This window comes from Scatophagus argus, chromosome 2 (assembly GCF_020382885.2).
Source record: "Scatophagus argus isolate fScaArg1 chromosome 2, fScaArg1.pri, whole genome shotgun sequence".
Classification (NCBI taxonomy): Eukaryota; Metazoa; Chordata; class Actinopteri; family Scatophagidae; genus Scatophagus; species Scatophagus argus.
The window spans coordinates 19,574,273-19,599,287 of NC_058494.1; the positions used below are offsets into that span (position 1 = coordinate 19,574,273).

The 25,015-nt window shown below is 42.7% G+C and overlaps 1 protein-coding gene across 6 annotated transcripts in view; it reads right to left on the reverse strand.

The window, feature by feature from the left end:
• sh3gl2a (SH3 domain containing GRB2 like 2a, endophilin A1) overlaps positions 1-25,015 on the reverse strand; it is a 33,772-nt gene that overhangs the window by 7,330 nt on the left and 1,427 nt on the right. For all 6 annotated transcript variants that reach the window (XM_046416459.1, XM_046416490.1, XM_046416475.1 and 3 more), the window contains exons 2-3: positions 1,444-1,512; positions 365-437 (exon numbers count right to left, since the gene is read on the reverse strand). In XM_046416459.1, coding sequence (XP_046272415.1) covers positions 365-437; positions 1,444-1,512 — 142 coding nt within the window. The remainder of the gene's footprint in view (positions 1-364; positions 438-1,443; positions 1,513-25,015) is intronic.

Here is a 25,015-nt window from a genome sequence, read left to right on the forward strand (position 1 = left end):
TGAGCCAGACCTTTTTGTCCCACCTCAGTGTCTGACCTGGGCAAAAAACACCCAGAGAAACTCTCTAAAATCTCATGGAAAGCCTTCCAAGGAGAGTGGAAGCTGTTATAGCTGCAAAGGGGGGGACAACTGCATATTAAGGTCTGTGTACTTAGAACATGATGTAATGGTGTCAGTTGTCCCATTATTTTTGTCTATATAGTGTATGTCTGAACAGGTGTACGGGATATGTGACTATGTATATGAGCTTGTGTATGTATACTATAGGATCATATGTACATATAATGTGCATGGTTGCATAAATGCTATATAGCATAGTTTGAAAATGTTTCCTCAAATAAACAGTTCATCACATAATCGTCACCTGGGTTCGGCTGCAGATACTCAGTAGTCTTGGTCATGATGTCCATCACTGCCCGAGCGGTGGTGTCAATCTTCTGTAAACAGCAAAACAAAAACAACATGAGATGGTCTCAGGATGTTAAAAAAACGTGTGGATTGTAACAAAAATAAGTAACGGCTGAAAAGAGTTGGTGGAGGATGAGAGGAAAATAACAGCAATAAAACTGGATCTATGAACCTGCCACCTGCCTGTGAGAGAGGAAAAAAAACCTAATAATATAACAGAGGGTTGTTTTATCCTGCAGCGTGGTGGTGCACGAGAGAGAGAGAAAGAGGCAGAGCTGAGAGCTTTTGTCTTCTTGTTAAGTGTGATCTGCTCTCTATATTAAAACATAACATTTACACGTGTAAACACATTCACATGTGCGTACAATTCAATTTTATTTAAAGTGTCAATTCATAACAGAGTTATCTCAAGACACTTTACAGGCGTGTAAACGACACATTCAAAAACAGGTACTTACTGCTGCTCACATATGGAAAAACAGACAATGTGTTATTCAGGGCGCTGATGAGTTCAGTCCTTAAAATTGGAGTAAAAACTGCTTTCTGGATGGATCTTGGGAATCTCTCTGTCATGCTGTTAAGTTTTTGCTTCATAAAGTAATGAGGGAAAAACCACCAAAGGTTTCAAGGTAAAAGCAAGTTGTCATTTTCAGCTACCTTCTTTTTCTTCTTTCACTCCATTACTGCCAAGTCTCACTATGAGGCGAGACCAAACACACACATTCACACATTCAGTCTGAGCCGCTGGCCACTGAGCAGCTTCACTACAGCCGCTGGTGATTTGGTTGTGTTTCTGTTGACTCCCCATGAGAGCTGGGGGTCAAAAAATGTTGACACATAAGGAATGTCTATGCCATTTTATATCCACTGAAGGTGTGGAGAGAAACAAAACTCTGGTTGGGTTTAATTATGCATATCAACAATGCTGAACATGTGTAATTTGTCAGCAGAAAAGGTTGGAAACCTGCATTTCTCCCCGCTAATAACAAGCTTTTAACTGTCAGCACGGTCGTAAAGGAAAGAGTTCAGTCTTGCCTTTTCCATTTCGGTGAATTCCTCATCGAGCTTCGTTCCTTCTGCACCTCCAACTTTCTCGCTCACTTTCTGCAAAGCGAACACACACACACACAAAAAAGAACATGTTAGGGTTGAAGCTTTTGATCAGTTTGATGAAATGGTGGTGCACCGGTGGCAAATATGTGAGTCAGACTTGTTATTAAGAGCAAAATGATGTTTATATTGCCATGCATTTATAGCTGTAACCTGGCTGTTCTATGAGATGAAAAATTTCATTCATTTTCACAGATAACAACGCCAGAGTGCGCTAGTGATCTTCACATCAGTGCTAAAGATCTTTAACGGGATAAAGCTGTCATTAAAGTGTTATCAATGGCTGTCCCGTGCCTTTAAAACTGTCAAACACTTACTACAGTAATAGTACCCAGCTTTGTTTTTAACTTTTAAAATTAAGCAATGTCTACTTTTGGATGCAATGTACAATTAAGTACTTCAGGGGATCACAGAGATTTAAATAAAGATTCAGTGTTTAACAAGAACAAGAAAACTGGAAAAAGTAGACCAAAAAAAAAAAAACATAAAATAAACCCTAATTTTTTGAAGCAGAAACATGTTTTCATATCTTACTCATCGTCTCAAATCATCTGAAAATATGTCCACAAACAACAAAGGCAGGCAGGCCAGACCATCAAAATCTATTAGCTCCTGCTTTGGACATGACAGCGTCAGGCTCACTGTACAGCAATGCAGATTTTCTCCATCACTGCTGGAGACGGTTGCAGCAGCAGCAGCAGCAGAGAGGAAGAGATATGTCATGGGTAGCAACAAGCTAAAGGTCCTTATAGCGACAGACGTAAACACAGAAATAACTCCTCCGGGCTCCCGTCCGCTCACTCTTCTCACTCCGGCTCTATGCGCTGATTATCTTTCCACCTCTGCCACCATCCAGCCCCAGTCTGTGATGCAACCAGATGGCTTGAGGGGGCAGCAGTGTGACACAACGAGGCCAGACACAGCCCTCAGAGGACGGACTGAGGGAGGAAAAAGGCTTTCAGGGAACGTCACAATGCGTGACTAAAGAAACTATGAAAGCTAAGGTCAGTGGATGAAGTCTTTCCTCCAGTAAAATAAATCACACTATACATGGACGTCTTGGGCAGAATGCATTTTTAGTTGTTGTTGATGTATTTGTTCTTTTCTTGGCCTGGTAATGTAAAAAGAGAGGGAATGAACTGTCTTCCTACAAAATTTAAAGCTACCGAAATATGGAAGTGGGTGCAATTATGTGAGTAAAGATGAGGCATATAGAGGGCTGATGTGTGACAGGCAGAGTGGGACTGGTTTATGAGGCTAAGCCCATGACAGTAGTTTATGCAGTGTAAGACTTTCTGAGGATTGGTGCTCTATGAGTCATCTTAGCAAAGTCTCTTCTGATCCCACTTGTGAAACAGCTCAATATTCTGACAGCAACGCAAAAGACACACATGCGCACACACTTGGGGGGAGTCACATTTCCTGTCATTAGTTTCACCTACACATCACCACAATGTCTTCAAATCCACCTTGAGCTGACTGTCATGGAGGATCCTGCCCCTGCCTGGATCATCAGGTATAGCGTCATCGTCTCAGCATCTGTAACTTCCTTCCTGCTATTTCTGACTACTTTTGTGCTCATTTTTTTCTCAAAACAGGGGAAACAAGCCTCACTTCAATGCTTTGGGAGACAAAGAAGAACCGAGCTGATAAGATGGAGGTGCAGCTGTCCAAAGTACACCTTTAAAATGAGCCACAGCTGCACCACCACAAGCGATGCACACAGTGGTGTTCATCCAGGCCGTCTTGTCTACATGCCGTACTGTTTTACACCTGGGATACAATATGACCACAGCTCCATGGAATCACAACCCGGTTTCAGATGTTTACATAACATGAACATACAAAAACGATGACCTCCTTTTACATACAAACTGGTACTTATATATATATATATATATATAAAAAGAGGTATGTGTATTCAAAAGCGACAGAGAAATGATGAGCTCTGGCCTAACAGCTGGGCATAATGACAGTCATTATTTTGGTGCTGTTAGAGGATATTGCCAATCATTCTTTCTCTTAGCCTGATATTGCAACCCAAGATGATGATTAGTGTTCCACACCAGGTTGAACAGAGAGGTGAAAAAACAGCTTCAAGATCCACATAAAGGGACAATGGATCTTAGCCATTTTTTAAACTTGAGGAGAAGGTTTACTCAGGGGGGAATTAAAAAGGGCACCAGCACACAGAAGGTCAGTTACAAATGCAAAAGGTTGGGATTACAATTGCTTTTTTATTTCATTCATTTATTGTTTTATATTCACATATGTTGTACTTACTACACCTCTGTAATAACAACACAGAGGAAACTATGAAGTGCTTAACCAAATGATTTCTGTTTTCAGCATGTGGGACAGCTTACATACTGTTTTCTCTGTTGTAAGGGCACCTTTTGTCCGCTGGAAAGGTGTTTTATTTCAAATAGAGGCGTAGAGGGCATTTTCACTACATCTTTTCAAACAATGGGGCACCAGGTGAGACTATTGCTGACCTTCTGCCATCAGTTGATAGAACGTTTACATGCTCAGTCAGAGACCACACAAAACAAAGAAAGAGAACAAATCATTACTGAGATGCCGGAACTTCAGAGAAGGTTTGATGCTTTTGTCCGAAAAATGACTGAAGCAAAAAAACATATTTTCTGCCCACAAACTTTCATCATTTAATCTAATAATTGCTTCAGTCCTAGTACAAATTATGAAACAATTTAACCCCCAGAACTTGCTGGACTCTGCACAGACTACTTAAGGACAAGCTCTTAGCCACCAGTTTTCAAGCTGAACTCATCAACACATTTCCGCCTCCTCTCATGGCTTGTTTGAGCAGGAAATAGGACCGATTTTCTCAAGACTCACAATAATTCCATCATGAACACTTACATTTTTCAGAAAATGTTAGCACTACCAGTAAGTAATATGTAGAAGTGGTAAATGATAAGTGAAAAAGAAGAAGAGGAAATCGCATGTGCTGAATCGGAGGAAGCCATGACTCACCTCACACAGTACTCACAGCTCCAAATTCAACCACATTTGTATTTATGAGTCTCTGTGCGGGGCCACATGGCGGTGCAGTGGTTAGTGCTGTTGGCTCACGGCAAAAGAGCTCCAGGTTTGAATCCCAGTCTGGGACCTTCTTTGCAGAGTCTGCATGTTGTCCCTGTGCCTGTGAAGGTTTTCTACGGGTACTCCAGCTTCCTCCCACAGTCCCACAAACACGTACATTCGGCTAAGTGGCTACTCTATATTGCCCCTGGGTGTGTGTGTGTGATTGTGTGTCAGCCCTGTGATTGACTGGCAACCAGTCCAGGGTGTGATCCTCGTCTTGCCCATCTACGGCTGGGATAGGCTCCAGTCCTTGCCGCCGTCCCTGCATGGATAAAGCGGTATTGAAAATGGATGGATAGATGGGAGTCTCTGTGTGTCCCACATCTATGATATGTTTAGCTTGGAGATAGAGATCGGCTCGGCAGTCAGAGCCAGTAGAAGTCAGTTATTTATTTAGCTAAATGGATGAAAAACATCCCCGTCAAGCAGTGCCTGTGGGGACATGAGTATAGCTTGGCAGGGAATGAGCGACTGAATGAATAAAAATGAGCTGTTGGTGGCTGTTTTGAGTAAATGGAACAGTACTGCTGTGCACACTGCTTCCCATGACTGCTGTCAGCACATGTTCAATCCACAGACACTTACAACGTGGAGCGCAAAGACAGAGCGAGTGTTGTGTTTGATCGCTGCAAGCCGAGGAAACGGCAATTTGATGCAGTGATGGAAGGAAGATGCCTGCAAGGATGAACACACATGCATGAACATACACACACGCTCAGAGACACTAAAAGCCAATCTGGCATGTCGCAGCCAATGACCACAGGACTAATGACTGATGAAGTAAATGTGACCCAAGCCACCAATCTCCCCTAATGCCCAAGAAACCAGCGATCTAAAACCTCGTGGTAAGCCAGCAATGTCCCTGTGCTTTCACACGTAACTGATCTCTTTGTGTCCCCATAGTCACTCCCTCACTCAACAACCAACCTCACCCTTTTTTTCTCCACCTATCACTCTCTTTTAGCCCTCCCACTCCTCTTACTCACTCTGCCTGCAGGGGAAGGACACCACAAGGTGAACTAAGCAGCAGTGGCAGCAGTGGGAAGTGAACCTCACAGGGATAAGTGAAATACGCACTTGGCTGCTGTGGCGTAAGTGATGTGTAACCCGCGACGTCACAGGCTGCGACGTCACATACAAGCTCACGCGCCCGAAGTCGGCGCTGATACGTGAGAATAAACGCACGCGCAGCTGATTCGTGATGCCTCCACGCCAAGAGGCAATGCAGTGACAAGTCTTCACTGCAGATCTTCTGCCAGGTTTTTCCTGATTCATTGCAGCTTTTGTGCCCAAGGCTGCATTAATATGACTTAATCTAAAGATGACTTCTGGCCATATTTTAAGAAAGAGATAAATTATTCACCTTTGAAAAGTAATTTGTGTCCAGTAGGGTTTTTCCACAAGAAGTTCAAACATCTTGTTAAAAATAACATCTACTCCTCTTTGCTCAATGAAAAATCCAGAACCCATGAATATGCCAGTGTCGTTAATTTCAAAAATGTATCTGCTGGACACAAGATGTCTCCTACTTCACTGAAGAGTACATTCTCATTGTGTGTGTGTGTAAACTTAAGGTTTCTAGTTTTAGCATCACACTTGTGCAAGCTGCAAATGAAACTATGACTGGCTTCCAAACAAGTCGTGACGCTGCAAACTCGTGCTCTGCCGTTTATTAAACTCAGATGAGAGATGAACACAGGGAAACTTTTCACAAAAGAATGTGAAACAACCCTTTAGTATCAGACTCTGCACATACACGATTTTAGCACAGCGAAGCTTAAATGCAAGTGATGTAACAATAAAGTGAGGATCTTTTACACTAAATGGATGTGCACAGGGTGGAATGAATCCAAAGAAACAAAATCCTCTCTCTCTCTCTCTCTCACACACACACACACACACAAAAGCTCATATTCATTCATCACAAAGCCTCTGGGGGACAAGATGAAACAAACAGAAAAGAGCCTACAGCCACACCAGCAGCTCTTGAACAAATTAAAATTTTGACCTTACGATGACGCGTTACATTCATCACATTCGTCTGGGGTGGGGGGCATGAATGTCTGACATTTCAACAGAATAGCTGAGACTCTCCACAACCAAATGGGTGGAGGACAAGTGAAGGGATCAAGTCATTAGGATGTATCATCTGGAAACCGTGAATGCATCCAGTAAAATGGAGATATTTTAATCTGGACAAAAATGGCGGACTTGCCATCATAAACATCAAGCAGATAAGATAAAACAGCAAAAACAACATCGGGTAAAAGAAAAACAAAAAAACAATCAGGATACAAACCCTCGGGTCTAGTTCACATAAGGCCTCAGATCTCTCTCCTCACTCTAACTGGCAGCCATGTAAACCAAATCAGACTAGATTTAAATAAAGATGCTAAATGTGGAGAGGAAAAGAGCCCAGAGATGTTGCCCAAGGCTGTAGGGTGTCTGTCCTCCCTCCCTCCCTCCCTCCCCATCCTAAAATCACTTGCATCATCATGGGGGTCAGACAGTGGAGTGTGTCCTTACATACTCTCTCAGTGGATATTTTAAGACTTTGTCAGTGTTCACAGAGCCTCAGGTGACACAAACAAGGTGTAGCAAAGCTGAAAACCAGCATGACGTAACAGGTCAACTTACACCGTATTTACTGCTGAGAAGGATTCTGCACTCACAGCCCCAAAGGAACTAAAGTCGCAGATTTTACTCTGGTGAAAAGTATTTTGTATATAATGAATATCCTCAACCAGCAGGACGAGCTCTCTTGCCGTCTTCATGTCGAACTTGTCTCAAAACCATCGAAAATGACAACAGAGGTCAAAATTAAACGATCTGTACAGAAGAATCTGTAAAACTAAGCACAATGACACGAACGAGCTGTGATGCTCTCATTTGTTTATGTTAACTCAAATTGTAATTTACATTTAAAAATAAGACTAAGATAGGCGCTCAAGCCAGGGGACTGAGGTCAGATGATGGACATTTGACAGACAAATAGGCAGGATTAAAACCTATATTTCATATCAATGTAAGGAAACATTTATTAAAAAATATTATCAGGTATCAACATGCTTTTTTTCCCTGTGAAGTGATACTAATCTAATGTTGGTATGATACATTTTTATATAAATAACTTGGTGTAATTTGCCACAGACTTTTTGGGTTTCATCCCACACTTACAGTAATTTATCTTACCGATCGCAAAATGACAGACCATACACAGGTATTGGCTCCCACTCTGCTATATTTAATAGGCAGACACAATTCGCCTGCAGGCTGACGGCCTCTTATTTGCTATAAAGAGAACTGCCCACACAGATTAATGGAAACACTCCTGGCAAACCCAACGAGAGAGGGCTTAACACCTGTGTAAGACACCCCGAGCTAATACAATTAAAGGGCTGAGGAGGAAACCAACCGGACACATAAAGCTGTCGTTGCTTTAAAACGGAAGTCCAGGATTAGATTATGCTACTCAATGCAGAATGCAGTGCGATCGATACTACACCATCATGTCATGTAAGACAAACTCTAAAAACTTTTTCTAAATAAACGTTGAGCACTAAACTGCTCTGGTGTTGTGTCCATTTTTATATTCAGTGTTCGAGTCAGACATAACATAATAATGAATAATGCTTTGCTTTAGTTATGTTTACTACAGCATTCTACATATTTTCAAGCCAGATACACCTTTTCTGTGTAAAAACAATCCTCATTTCTTCATCTCAGTGATGAAGAATTGCTAAGCTCTATGCTGGTGGAAAAAGTTGCATTTGTCATAAAGGTACAACCCAAGTACTTTGAAAAGGTGTTGCTAACATTTACTAATAAACACAAAGTACAGCTAAGGCTGATAGGAATGTTGTTAGATTTGAAGGTATCTGGTCATAAAGCAAGTACTGGACAAATTTAAACCTGATGATGCAGATTAACTGTGAAATAACATAATGGCTTTAATTTGCAAATTTAGAGCAGTTCTGTATATTCATTAAATATGTATGAATGTGTATGCCCATCCAGACGTACAAACATACAGAAATAATAACAAATCTAAAACACATCGTCAACCAGTGCATCGCCGTGCCAGCCTACACCTTTGGCACTTACTCCTGTATTGTTAGCAGTAGCATCAGTCACATGGCATCCAATGTGAGCCACACAAGGAGTTTGCTGCCTCCTGCTGCTCTCACTCCCCCTCCCCCCTCCAGCCTCGCTGTGTCTCCTCCCTCCTCTCCTGCTCACTAGTCTAATCCTGGCTGGGCACACCGAGGCCCCTGCTTTAAATACGCCCCGGGTGGAAGAGGGAGATTAAAAATGACAGGAGTGATTAGTGAGGCTATTAGGAGGACAGACCCTGCTGCTGGACAATGACAGGAGGATCTGACGCTTCCTGACAGCGTTAAAACAACCCCCGTCCCTTTCTGCTCTTACCTGCTCTCTAACCGCCTTTGTGGGGAAGGATCTGAGAGGAAGAGGATTTCCTCCTCTCATTTAGTCTGTACACCTGGTATACATTTCACCCTTTTCTCTCCTTCAAACTCTCCATTTTCACTTTATATGCCATCAGAGAAGAAAAAGACTGTAAATTAGGACAGACGGAGAGAAACAGAGAGGCTCCGGTCAGTAGGGAATATGACACCGAACTGCCAGATTTTGCAAAGTCAAAAACAATTGCATAATAATGCCCAGAAGATCTTTGTCTTGTCTACTCTTTTCTCCGTTTTCAGATTTCCTTTCTTTCTGCTTCTGTCTTTATCGCTCCCTGTTGTCTTTTCTCACCTCCAAATACCCTCAAGGCCTCGCTGTCCTCAAACACTGCGCCGAGTGTATTCACTGCAGGACTGTGACTCAACAATATGTCCGGCTGCATTCACCATAACTGGACTCTACACTGCCGTTGTAAAATAAGCAATGGCACATACTGAGGCATTTAATACATAATTTAGAAGCAAACCTATTATTGTCCCTGCAGTCCTAAGAATAGACCTGTGCCCTTGTGGAATCAAAGAAAATCCGGTTGTTATTCGTAAATCCTGGTATGCAAAGTCAAAGTGGGGGTGGCTGGTTTCTGCTGCAACTACAGCTGTTTCGGGATGATAATAATCCTGCAGAACATCAATGCCTGAGGTGGCGTTAGTGGGGACAAAATTCAGTGGTATGTCTGGATGTGATCCTTTACAAAACCGCAAGAAACAAGCGTTTATGATGAGTGGAAGCAAAAACTGTCTGCTCAGTTTAGGCAGTTCAACACCTGCAGAACAGGTAGGTATTGCGTACAGACCGATCGGACGAGCAACCAGACAGGACAGGGGTGCCACCGTTTCCTCTATGCACATTCATGCCAGCATCAGTCCACTTGTTGGCCATGTTGCTTCACTGACCTCTACACTCTCAGAGTGTGTGGCCTGTGGCTATTATAATCTGATTTGTAAACCCTTGCATGGCTCTTATGTAACAGCAGGGATGAGTCTGTAGCTGAGGAGATGTGTGTGCATACGCCAATCCGTCCATGTACCACTCGGTAAAAGGGGGGAGTATAGGGGATGAAGGGGAGAGGAAACCAGCTGGCACTGTTTGTGTGTGTGTGTGCAAGAGAAGCGTGCCAGAGTGTGTGAGCACTGGGATACACGATGATGATGAGACAAAGATGGAGGATGAGTAACGGCACACGCAACATGAACGATGGCGAGATTTTGCTGAGCTGCACAACCTAATTGAGTGCATTGCAATGCAGCTGACAAAAATCAGTGAATCTGTTTGCTGTACATTCACATACGTCAACATGTTCGTTATTATTTTTACAATTCATGGCATGACTAAGCAGACCTGTGTATGAAGGCTCTGGAAATCGGTGGAAAAAGCCTCAGTTCGTAAGTAAAGCAAATAAAGCCTCTTCCACTGGACGTATCTCTGCTGTCGTGCTAAAACTGTTTCTGTGACACACTGAGCCTTACCACAGCTCAGTTATGTCTGCACAGGAACCACCACAAGGTGTGAAAGACTCAACGTGTCCAGTTCTCTCCACCACTCACTGTCTTTCTTGCTTATTCATTAATCTCACCTGTTTACCGAACACCTGTTTTTGTCTCTCTTCATTGGCCTTCCTTTTTGGATCTTTCTCACCTGACATACATCCTCTGTCCATCTTAACATCCTCCACATCCTTCCTCACCTCCATATCAGACAGAGTGTTACAGCTTTACTGTTTAATAGCCTCATAGTTCTTATATCTCTGCTTCAAACACTGAATATAATGCTAATAGAGTGCTAATAAATATGGCAGGTTCCTATAACATCTCACCTTACTGCAGTGATGCAGAAGTGTACTCCATGGTGTGTCACTACACTGTTTGGTGTGGTCGGAGATGCAACAGAAACCGGGAGCTGAACTGCATTTTGGCCTGGTGTCAAAGACACGCTTTTAGGTTAAGACTCAAGGTTGAAATGCGTTTGGGTCAAATGTTAAGATTAAGATTCAGTGGGTGGTCTGAGGTCTGCCAGTCCTGGTTTGATCTCTGGACTGGCAGAATAAATCTTGATGGTGGACTCAGTAATTATAGCCTCATAATCAGACCATAAATTACCATTTGGTATCATGTCATTCATTCAGCCTGTGTTCATGGTAGCTGGTTTCATGTTTCAACCTCACAGGTGCAATTTTGAGTTCATGTGGAAGCTGCAATATTTTATTAATGTTTATCAACTTTTTTCAAAAATGTAGCTAGGTAGCTATAAAAAGCTGACTTGGTGGACTCTTTGGCTCACAGCCACCAAAGGGCACCACGCCAGATCTGCTTTAGCTGCGATTCAGAGGTCTGAAAACATGCTAGAACAACTCAGACAAGGTGATTGCTCAGTGGTGAGCTGCTAATAACCAGGTTTGACTGGAAATGTGGCGGGATGCTGCTGAATAACAGGCTTATGCTTGTGAATCTAACTTAAAAATAAGGGATAAAAAAAATTAGGGATAAACTAGAATTACCGCCTCGTGGACCAGTCAAATTGCAGTTAACATCCCCGTCTGCACAGACTCATATGATATAATGCAGTGACTGATAGCGAGCCTTCTCTCACACCCCACCCCCTCTCCCTCGCTCTCTCTCTCTCTCTCTCAACCCAACCGGTCAAGGCAGATGGCCGCCCATCTTGAGCCGGGGTCTGCTCCGAGGTTTCTGCCTTCTAAAAGGCAGTTTTTTCCTCGCTGCTGTCGTCAAGTGCTTGCTCAAGGGGAATGTTGGGCTCTCTGTATTACAGTTTAATTAAAGAGTCTGGTCTAGACCTGCTGTAATTGGAAAGTGTGATGAGATAACTTTTGTTGTGAATTGGCGCTATATAAATAAACTGAATTGAATTGAACTGAATTATCACACGACAAGTTCGATAGAAGCACAGACGATCTACATGTGAAATGTCACAATCTTCCCTTCTTTTCCTGAGTTATGCTGTTGAATAATGGACAGATTCTAGTTCGCCCTTGAGTCCAAGTGGAAGTTTGTACCAAATTTGAAAAAAAAATCCAGATATCACATTCACAAGACCCGAGATGAACGTATGGAAACCTGAAAAATTCACGCCTACAGCAACAGCCGTCGCTGGTGTAGCTGCATAAAGAAGCAACATCAAAGACTCTGGAGGAGGGACTGAGGTACCTGACATGTTTTTGCATCAAAATGGGACTGTTGAAAAATAATGAGTATTTGCACAAGTATCAGCTATTAGCACGTTCATCTTAACAATATTCAAAGATGTCTGTCGGGATCATTACTGGCTGAGGTCAAAGCCTCATTTTCACTCATCACAGACTGAGGGGGAACAATGATTTCATAAATGATCCTCACAGTGACTGACACATCACACACACACACAGCTACGCACATTAAACAACACACCGGCTTCCCACTCTTACTCTGTACCTGATTGCCACTCTGCAATTTCCATTTCAAATGCAAGAAGAGATAATGACAGAGCTTCGAGGCTTGTGGAGGACTCGACTTAACTGATGATATATTTAAAGAGCAAGTTCACAGTGATATCATGTTAATGTTTACCAATAGGTGTTTTGAGTTACATTTGCATTGGTGTAATGACAGTGTTGTATTGGATAATACACACTGAAAATCAGTACTGATGATAGCTATTGAAACTCAGACTCAGACTGCTGCCTGGACTGCAAGTGTCTTTCATGAACACATCACTTATCCTTATTATATCTTACAGTCCAGAGGCCTATAGTTCTCTACTGCAGCTCGCTCTGTCAGGCTATTGGTCGTCAAAATGCACATCAAACTAGCTTTAATTAGTGCCAGTTTTATCGATTTTTGTTTAAGTGTTCCCCATACTGTCAGTTTTGAGTGACATCTGATCTGTAATCAATTACATTGCAGGTGATGGGTCATTGCTGTTAGACAGCAGGGAAAGTGCCAATACATAAAATATAATGATCTTCAAAATACATTTGAAGAAATGAAAAATACATTTAAGCTGTGATCCGCCGCGACTGTAGTGTGTCAACAGTTTAAGGCTTTTGTACACAGAGAGAATCAGGGGAGGGAAAGATTAAAATATTCAGCAGGCAAATCAACACACACGGCAGCCATTTTATAAATCTGCTGCCTTCTTGACTCACGGGAAGCCGTGGTGTTGGTTTTCTATCCTTTCAGGCTCTGCGGAAACACTGAGGGGGTTGCAGGAAAGATGCTGTCATGTGTCTCTCAGCAGAAAGACCCTCACTGGTGTTTCCTACTCACGAGGTGTTTGACCTTTTACACAAATTCTCTCTCTCACACACACACACTACTTAAATGTGAAGATTTGCTGCCTGTTCGCCTTCGTATCTTTGGCTGGTGTGAATATCTTAAGATTGTGGACTGGTGGTCTGACTGAGCAAGCAGTTTGAAGACATCACCTTGGGTTTCAATAATCAGATTATTAGGTTTATTACCCCCACTGTGCAGTATGTCAGTTGAAGAAGGTAGGTCACATTGTGAAACTACATACTCGTATTACATGTTTCTTTATGTTCTTTCCTGTATTGGTATGTTTTTAAGTCATAATTCAATCATCATGCAAAATTCAATAACAAAAATACATTTTTAATAATCACAAGGCACATAAAAAGTGAGAACAACTAACACTGTTGCACACTCTTTTGCATAATTTTACTATTGCATTTAAGAGTGAGGCCAAGTGCGGATACAATAGAGCACAGGTCAAGGTTAAGTATAAAATAAACAGAATAAATATGAATGTTTGAATAAACAGTGAACGCGTTACTAGAGAGATGAGAGTTGGGAAATAACTGGAGAGAGCTGAAAACAGTCCACCAGGAGTGAAGAGACTTCGCCTGTGGTTACCAACACTATAGATACACTGATGTCCCTGAACTCAACACACGCAGACTCAACTGGAGATGAACAAAATGCTGCCTAGTATGAAAGAAGATTCATTATCATCGTTGATGAAGATGAATGATTTTTGCTTCCAACTTCAGCCTTGACTATCCTGCAGCGACAGCAGAATAACGACACAGGACAAAACAAGCAGCCGTGCCTTTACACAAAAATCAATAAAGCATCAACAAAGAAAAGGTCCTTTATCCTCTAAACACCACCACAGACTTTCAATCACCCTGCAGCAGTCCCTCCCAAAATAAACAACAATATTTATTCACCCAGAGGCTGGCATGAGCCATTATAAGAGGAGAAAATTGAAAATCCTCAGCAGACCAACATCCTGTTTATCTGATATTGACTATCTGCTATTCAGCACGAGTCTGATTTGATTAGATTTCCAGTCCATAAAGAAGGTCACGACAGGAGGGGACAGACAGACCAAAAACACAAACGATACCCAGAATACTGATGCTAAACACTGACTGGGCCCAATGTATGACACACTTTGTGTCCTGTCTGTCTGTCTGTCTGTCTGTCTGTCTGTCTGTCTGTCTGTCTGCGTTTGTGCTCACGGTAAGAAACTATTTGTACAAACAAACCCCGGAAGAGCGTTTTACTCAGCTTGTACGCTTAATGTGTCGGGACTTAAATCTACTTTTTGGCCTCTTCATATTGACAGAAACCAAAACCGTCGGTGGCCCTTTTGGCAATTTCGCCAAGTGGAAAAGACATAAAACACCCACACCTAATTTGTGAGATTTTTAAGGGAATATGCCAATCGTAAGAAAATAATGCATTACATTTTGCTGGAAAATTTTAACGTATAATATTTAATATTTATAATATTTGCCAACAATTATAATTTGGCTTGTGAACGTGTATTTTATATGATCAACACTTTCACTATACTAGCCGTTGATACAGCAAACTCCACTCAACACTTATATCTGCTTAAACTGCATGATGGTTGATCATACATCATTTATTAAACATTAATATACTGGTAATGGATGCTGGAACAACATTATAGATCTTTAACAGCTGAAAAAAAAAACATCACACAGTACATGCATACTGTATGTGTGGGTGTGTTTTACGCTGACATACACACCACTTTTTAAGATAGGGACAACATAAACACATAAATTCAGTTTATCTGTTTATCCAGTGCAAACACCTCATAACTTCATGGCTGCAAATACACACAACCACATGCAAGCATGCTGAAGACTGCCCACGCCAGCCCTATAATTAAATCTTTTATTTGCATTTAATCCACAGCTCAGTCTGTGGGTGGTGTTTGTCATATTAACTCTGAAAGGCAGAAAAATAACTTTGTTTACCCATAAGCCTTTTGGCATTGTTTAAAGTCTAGGAGATGATGAGGAGGCTTGTTTACATGAAGTGCCAGCTCATCACTCAGCTGCGCAGTAAACAATAATATTAGGGCAATTACAACACATAACAGTTCAAATTTAGTAACAATCAATTACAACATATACTAAGATGTAGTGGTTTAGACCAAAACGAAAGCTTGTGTGCTGTATCCGCTTTTCCACACGATGGTATTTTTCAGTATAAAGCAATAAGAAGTTAAATGGGTGAATGTGAGAATCATACATCAGGACCAGGAGAGACAAAAACAAGGAGAAGTCATGGATGTCTGACCCCGTCACATGGTACATTTGGCGGTCTGGTCTGACACATGCAGCACGTTTCACAGATTACAGCTGCAGCGCTCTGATTCTGAGTCACACGCAGCTCCAGTATGATGCAAAGTCACTGTGCTCTGATTAATCTGAGTATAATCCCTGACAAGCCATTCAGTCTCAGCTCTGCTGCATGTGGGAGCAGGACGCCGTGTGTGCACTGTGTGTCCACGGCAACCACAGCTAACATGCTTTTTTTTTCCTAGAACAGAAGAACAGTAACACAAGAACACATAAAGTCGTCCCAAAACCTACACTGAAATACAACAACGCACATTGTGCTCCCTTCCCACCCCTCATTACTGTCCTTTCACAAGCCAAATTAGGCATTAGACTGAGGACATGATGCCACAGCTGCCTGAAAGCACAGCCTCCTCTCCTCTTTTGTTCCCAGCATCCTCCACTTCACTCCGTGACTTCCTCCTCTCATCTCTTCCTGCTCCTCTGCTACACTTTATCATCTTTTTCATCTTTTCTCCCGCTTCTTCTTTTCTGTTCCACACTTTTCCTGCTTAAATGTCCGTCGTAATTAATTTCCAGCAAAGGAATAAATGCAGTATAAAGTACATAACATGCTGGGTCATTCTGTCTTGCTTGTTTATTTTTGGTGGATTAGCTCTAGAGATGGCAAGAATGGTCAATCCACCACTTTGGTCCAGACTGAAATATCTCAAAAACTACTGGAGATTGTCATGAAATATTGTACAGACATTCATGGTCCTGAGAAGATGACTGATTATAGCTGATGGAGTATTTCTGTCTGGACTGAGTGACACTGGCATCCACAGAGCCATGAAATTATTTATTTTCTGCTTATACCATCATCACACAAATAAAACATGCCACATGCATGCCCAAACACATCCATACTCACATGATGTAACGACTGACTGTCTGACACGGGTTGCAGAAGACCTTTATGATGACACGCCCAAAACTAAATGTACGACTTGCTCTGTTTAGTTTTAATTTTTGAATTATTATTACACGGTTTTATCAATGGAAAATGATTCCGACTCAAATCTCGACTGAAAATGTGACTGGCTTGGTTCATGGCCTCTGTTCAGCCACCGACCTTTATCCCTCAGCAAATGCACCACACGACAAAGGATACCTCCACAAGGTCTTTAGGAATGTAAAAACATCTGCATGCACCTGCAAATTATGTTGCATGCACTTTCATTACTTCCACATTCTTGAGTAAAGCAATTTTCTTTCATGCATGGAAATAGCTGGAAACACTGATAAGACTAAATTAAACCACCTCCATACTCACACACACACGCGCACACACACTTCTGCTTGAGGGACATTCAGGTCACATCGTTATTATCCAAATCTACAAACAAGAAGGCTGCACTACACTCTCCTCAAAACCCAGTCACGGCGTTGGTTATTGCACATTAATGATCGATAGATTTATGAGTATATTTTAAGATGACAATGAAAACCAAAGAACCAAGGAGCCAACATCAATACGTCTGGTGAGACAAACCTCTACCCAGTGCTCGATAACAGGTCCTGAGAATTTCCCTTTTCCGGCACTGAACCATCGACCGTCTCTCCTTTAGTGGCTGATGCCCAGAATATTTAATATACCAGTCCTGAATAAAACATCAGCCTTGGCCTGAATACTGATGCTGAGAGAGAGGGAGGGAGGATGGGAAATAAGGGAGTGGAAAAGAGAAACCACAGAGTGTTCAAACAACAACTCGGTTTTAAAAGACAAACTGAAAACCTCCAGTGACTGTGACCGTATATATAAAAAAAAAAAAGAAATAAAGAAAAAAGAGGACACCAAGCACCAACACTGAAGCTGCTGTTCACATATTTGGGGATGAGCACATTTAATGAGTTTACCTCACCAGTGCTCTCGTTCAAAATGTGCCGACAGCATCTAACCACGGGACAGGCCCAGAATAGTTCTGGTACAAGCCGTGTCCGTCTGTCATTAACCTCCAGAACAAAGCTGACGTCACAACACTGAGACGTCCACGGTCCAGTTTTCGCCCTCTGGCCACTTCATGTGCGCTCTTGTCAAACGTGACATCTCTGACAGTTTGTTCAAAGTTTCAGCTTGGGTTCACCCTCTTCTCTTCAAAGCTTTTAGTGAACCTATGGGATTTATTGAGATATTCAGTTATAAGAGCTGTAACTGTGTTGTTTTGGGGCCACACCTCACTGCTGCATGTAATAGCAGCTCTGGAGATGGCAAAACATGTTTATCACATGCTCATGAGTTCACAAACAAAAAGTCATTGTTGTAATGCACCCTGGAGGGTTTACTCAGTGTCAGGGAGATTAATGAGAACATTTATTAGAGGTGAGGTGACAGAGGTGACATTTCACACTCAAACTGTCACTGCTGCCCTAAAATATCACAAAACATTGCTGAGGACCTGTGAGAGACTTCCTTGTTGGAAAACTGCAGGAAGGGAGCAGCTTCAGGAGCTTGGATCGACTATCTGAGGAAGATTTACTGTTTGCACTTGCCAGTACCTGGGGAAAAGGTCTCCTGATGGAGGCGATAAAAAGAGGGAGCTCTACTGTGGCGAGTTAAAATGTAGTTCATTTATGCCAGAAGGAAAATGACAAGCAAAAGTGAAGAGTATAAGAAGTACTGCGAGGGAAGGAAATAAATCAAGGTAAAAGGATGACAGGTGTATTGCTGCAGGTGCTGTACTGCTGGACTTGTTCCAGTGCAGCTTTTTCTGCATTGCTGATCCACACTGGATGCACTGGGTTGACTGGTACAAGTCATTTCAACAATGGGTCTTTGTCCTCATGACTCATGAGGAAATAACACCACATCTACACTTGATACTCAGACCAGTATCCCGAGGAAGTACGTCCATCTCGGACTTAGATCTGGTGCCAAGGTTCAATGGCATCGCCGGAGGGTGTTTGGCACACGTAATGAGGCAGAACGTAAGAAAGGTCAGGGTGATGGACGGGATTGTGTAGCAGATTTGAATTTCACACATGACATTGGAGTTGACACCTTTTCTCGACCCTGGCAATATTAACCTTAGCATTTTTCATTTATTATAATCACAAATCTGTCCTAACCTTAACCACACTGTAGTTTTCCTAAATGGCGGAATGTAAGTCCTGTATTTTTTTTGACTTTGGACTGTTGGTAATTTGAAAACATCCCACTGAGCTCTGGAAATTTTTAATGGGGGAAAAGAAACAAAAACTGATGAACCAATCTGCATTAAAACTGGAAGTGAAAGAAATCTGTTAGTTGTAACCCTAACCGGAACGAATAAGTGGAAAACAGACCGACACAGTATCAATATCAACTGACCAAATTCAGGTTGCTAGAAATTTCTCCTGCAGGAAAGTAAATCCCTGCAGATCGACCTTCTCCACACTTGCTCCTGTCTGACTTTGTGCAGTCCCTCCACCTCCTCTCGCCCACAGCATCTCTTGGCTGAGTTCCCCCTTTATCTCTCTGCTACTTCCTACCTGCCCAAGACTGCTGTCTATCTACTCCCCCCACCCAAACCCCTTCTTTGAATTGTCTTATTTCTCTTCCTTAGCCCCACAATCTTTGTCCCTCCTGCCCCATCTGTTATCTCCCAGCTGGATCTGTTTTACGCTGCACTGCAGTGGGCCTTGTGAGGCTCCAGGCTGGATGAGTCACCCACTCACAATCTGCTGCCCTAAAACCCTGCAGGCGCCAGCCACATTCAAGGACCCCACTGCTGTCCATGTGCACGCACGGATGTACATCTGTGCACGCTCACATGCACGCCTGCACTTTGCAAGACCGTTCTTGAGAAAAGAAATGCTGGAAATGTCTGTGTGCGCACACACATACAGAAAGAACTGAATCTAAATGGATAAAGGGAAAAAAACTCCCTGATACTTAATTATTTGCCTTTGAGCTAAGGTGAGATGGGTTCCGATACAATGAGGCAAAGAGGTGCGTAGTCCTGATATTAGCATTCAGCACACACACACACTGAGAAACCTCTTGGCCAAACCAAAGCTGACTATAAAATAAAGGCTCACCGCTCCACTACCAAATGTAATAAATACTCACAAACTTCACAGCAGCTTCTTCACTTTACCGAAAAGCATGTGGACAGATGTGGACTACAGGCTTACGTATGTAGCTACTCGAGCTTGACAGATAATTCTGTTTCCACACAGAACATGGGTCATAAAAGACTTCATGCTGCTCGCACAGCTGCTTCACAACGGTGTCTTGGCTTTGTGTTCCAGCTTCCATCAGTGAAGTGTTGAAACAGATGAAGAGATCATTTCGAGAACAACAACGGTGACATTACTAAGTGGAGTTCACCGTGTGATGCGTCTCTCCAATTTGCAGGTATTCTTCAGGTGATTTTGTTTAAAAAGTAGGACAGGTTGTTTTCTAATTTGTTATTGTAAACACCGAGAGGCTCAATTCGGAGGAAAACTACACATGGCGTTCGCACAAATATGAAGATATACTGAATGAGGGTAATTTATCCTATCTATCTATTACAGTTAATGGACTTACTATATTTAACATATGTGGTGAAGAGCTGCAGCAAGAGAATATACAAGAAGTGTTTCTGACACACAATACTTCCTCTAAAGCAGCGTCTTATCATGAAGAATGAGAAATATTGTAAAGTCGGGTCAAAGTGGTTTAATTTGGACTGATTAAGGGCGACGGGTTCTTCGTCATCTAAGATGCACCTGTGACTCAAACTGCTGTCCCAGGTAAGCTTACAGTAAAATCTGACAGACAAAAAGGATCGAGTTGATCACACCTGTTCAATTCAACTCACTCTCAACCTCTTGGATTCATACATGACACACCTGTAGAAGGAGCCAATCATGTGAGGAAACTTCAACTTGTTGGTCTTTGGTCTCTGACAAGAAGCAAAGGAAGCATTCATATTTTAAGACTTGTTTTTTTTTTGCCCACACACACACACACACACACACACTCGCTCTGACACACTTTCTCAGGCTTTCTTGCCATCCTCTTCCTCTCCCTTCGCTCTCCTGCACTTCCTATTTAATGAACACATTTTTTTGGTCTTCCTGCTGGCTGCAAACATTTACTCCACTGAGATAAAACATGCTCTCTGCAGCCTTAAGATAAATATGAAATCTGGTTGTGATCAGAATATAACAACAAGCAGCGACTCGAGGCTGTGCAGACGCACCGTGCACTCTTTTGCTTTTTCTAAACCACTGGATAGAAACAGCTCGAATCAAAAGCCTCGCCACATTAGCACATTCACATCCATGCATGCACACACGACCAACTTTGAGGCCCGGACACACACACACACACACACACGACTCTCGCCATGGGAACAGAGCCATCATGGAAGTGGCATCTGCTCTAAGCATGACTCATTTGACTCTGAGGTGGAGTGGACTCGTCACATCATAAGCACCTTTAAATACGCTGCGGACAGAAACTCATAGTGTGTCACAGCTTAAAATAAAAAGCACAGAATCACAAGGTATAATTCTTATTGCAGGCTGATGTTATTTTGGGGGAGCTAAAGTACAAACTGTCACAAGACAGAGTTCTGTCAGAGTGTATGCAGAAGTATGTCACTTTACAAGGTCGTCCATAGAGGGAATTTTTGATGGAATGCTGGATAAGTAAATAAATATATTTTTATAAGGCAATTTCTAGCAGACCATCTGGGTTTTACCCTTCATGCCCCGTGCTTCCCTTCTTTTTAAAATGGCACCCGTTATTAATGCGCTGCTCTGAGCCTCGACGTCCTTGGGTGTAAGAGAGAGACAGAGAGACAGAGAGAAAGACAGGGAGGGAGAGGGGGGGGCAGAGATAGAGACACACAGTGAAAGACAGGGAGAGAGAGAGAGGTGGGGGCAGAGATAGAGACAGAGAGAGAGAGAGAGGGAGAGAGAGAGAGAGAGACAGAGAAAGACAGGGGGAGAGAGAGAGAAAGAGAGAGAGAGAGAGGGAGAGAGAGAGAGAGACAGAGAAAGACAGGGGGAGAGAGAGAGAAAGAGAGAGAGAGAGACAGAGAGAGAGACAGAGAAAGACAGGGAGAGAGAGGGGGGGCAGAGATAGAGACACAGAGAGAGAGAGAGGGAGAGGGAGAGAGAGAGAGAGACAGAGAAAGACAGGGAGAGAGAGAGAGAGAGAGAGAGAGGGAGGGAGAGAGAGAGACACAGAGAAAGACAGGGGAGAGAGAGAGAGAGAGAGAGACAGGGAGAGAGGGAGGGAGAGAGAGAGAGAGGTCTGTCAACAGGAGAAAAGTGTGATTGTGATGTGAGAAACAAATTACTCAGCGATGTGTGTGAGAAGGTGAAACTGAGGTTGTGTGAGTGAATCTCATAAAATCCCAGTCACTTCATGGCATTCGGCCTTTTATGAGCCATTTCTCTCGGCACAGTACATAAAGTCTATAATGGAGAAATGCTGCAAGCCTCCATCCTCAAGAATGAGGATTTTCTGTCTCTCACAAAGCAGATGCTGAACTTGTAACTTCAGACAAAGCTGAACAGCTAATTGGCAATTAGAGATGCAAGGGGCTATAAGGTCAATGCAGCATTTTAGGACATGCAATCTGTTCCAGTGCACATATAAACCAGTTTAATGTTATCTCGAGAGCGTCACAGATATTAGCCCCCCTACTAAACCTATACCTTGACAGAATTTAAATTCAAGTCACACACAACTTGAGAGATTTGGGATGTTTGGTGCTTTTCCTTTCCTATCATTACAAAACACTGACTACACCACGTCTTGTATTTTTATATGATTCTGACAAAGACCTTTGATTTGTTGTGTATTTAATTTGTCACCTCAGTTGAAAACAGCTTCACTGGCTGGTTATTTTATTATTTCAAAAAACTGCTTTTATATATCGACTTGATTAATCTTAAAAAGAAACTGAAGTGTGAAAATGAGAGGTTGTTTATTTATTTATTTATTTTTTGGATGTTGTGCAGGACTTTTTCTTGGCTGGGACCACTTGCCACCAGCAGAGACTGGCAGGAAGTTACTGGTTTCAGTCAGGAAACAGTCTGACCTCCCCAAAGCAGATTGGGGAGGTTACCTTCAGAAAGAGCCAGGCTAGCTGTTTCCCCATGTTTCCAGTCTTTATGCTATGCTAAGCTATCTGGCTATAGCTTGAGGTGGTATCAGTCCTCTCATCTAACCCCTGAAGAGGAGCAATTAAAAATAACTTCCTAAAAATTTTAAGCTACTGTTTAATGCTGACATCTGTTGTGCCGAATTCTGCCATGAGAACCCCCCCCCCATCTCTTCATGGGATGGGATGGGGGTGCTGCTCAGGTCTGGTTGGAGGATATGTTTGTAAGTAGCCAGATTGTGGGGAGTCTGGGCCTGGATTACAGGGCTATGGCACAGGAACAGAGGGGTTGAAAGCAGCCTTCTGCCAATGGGAGTCGGCGGAAGATGATTGTGTGTGTGTGTGTGTGTGTGTGTGTGTGTTGTGGAGTACAATGGCAAGGAACAGACGGCAGGAGACCACAGAGGCCTTGAGCCGACTGGGAATAAAACTGTGTAATTAAGACCTCGTGTTGTGTAAAAATCTACAGATTCAGACGTTTTCAGTCACGCATTCAACTGCACCTCCTTATGCATGCACACTGAGAGCCACATAAAAGTATGCATGTTTACATATAAAAATGCTCTCATGCAGCCCGATGCATGTGGCTGAAGAGGAACATCTGCAGGGAAAGAGAAAGAGAGGGCTCTGCTGATGGGTGACAATAGACTCATCGCTCAGAATTAACACAATCTGTACAGCCATCTCACGCCCCATGTGGCGTGACTGTCTACTCTCAGGCTGATCAGATGAGATCCTGATTAAAACTGAGGAGCGTGTTAATGGCAGACTTATGTTTTCTTTTTATTTAACCCTTAAATGTAATGAAACTCTTCCAGGTATTGGTTTAATTTTTAATCTGCAAGTGCTGCTCTCTTAGAATAAGCATTGGGACAACATTCTTGCATCTGGATTTAATCATCCAGACAAGCCTCTCTAGTGTCAGTGTGACATTAACAATAACATAAATGACTGGCGACAGCATAAATTTACTAAAAACACAACATTACGCTCACACTACACATTGTGTCACCATGTTGGAGCCCAGCTGTTAAATTAACTCCTGTCTACACAAACTACTACCTCAGTCTCAGTTATTCAGGTCCAACATGCAATTAAGAGAGTTTAGTATCTCGAAACGCTGACCGTCAGGAGATACACGGTCATCAGAGTCACGGTGAAGTCATTATTCCCTCTCATCTCTGTGACAGTGGCTCATAAAGATGAGGAATGATATAAACTGGGAGCTGTAACAAGGGCCATTTGGAGACTGGGTGAACGGGAGAAAAAGGAGGCAGCGAGGAGCCTGTCCATGTGACTCAGCCAGGCTCCGGGTGTCCTGCTGTGTGGGACCCGAAGCCGACTGTCAGTGTCACTGTGACTCACCCCCCGAGAAAAGGCCGGACATCCTCCATCACAAATGCTGGAGCACCAAGCTAGCACCAGAAATCCGTTGCCATTCTGTACCCTACCAGCCATTATCTATATCTCATGTATATACTCTGTTATTTTTTTTATAGTACTCTGCTATTTTTTATATTATTGTGTGACTACTTGCTACTTTTGTTTGCTTCTTTGTATTGCAACCCTGGCACAACAATTTTTGATGGAGCACTGGGAGTATTCACACTTCAAATTAAACACCACACTAACAAAACATATCATCAGAAACCAAATTGGGGGGCAGCCGTGGCCTAGAGGTTGGAGAAGCGCCTTGTGATCTTGTGGAAACTTGTGATCGGACCGGTTCGATTCCCCCACCGAACGGGCAGGACAAATTTGGGTGTGGTGGAGTGATTAATGTGCCCCCCCCGCCCCCCCCCCCCCTCCATTAGCCGGCTGATTTAACCCCCCAAATATGCTCCCCGGGCGCTTGATGCTGCCCACTGCTCCTGTATGTGTTTCACTGCATGTAATTTGCTGGGTGTTGCATGTGTGTGTTCAAGTAAGGATGGGTTAAATGCAGAAGACGAATTCAATGTGTGTATGCAAAAATATATATACTGTCAATAAAGCTGATTCTTCTTCTTCTTCAAATCACCATCAGAAGTGAGTGACCACACTGGAGCCACATATTAATTCTACTACGAACAATAAAAACAGAAAGATAGATTAGATCCACGACATCTAATATTAAAAGAATAGTAAAATAAACAGCAGACAGCAGTCAGAGCTCTGCCAAGTGTCAGGACCGTCTCAGTCACACTGAGACAGAGAGAGAGAA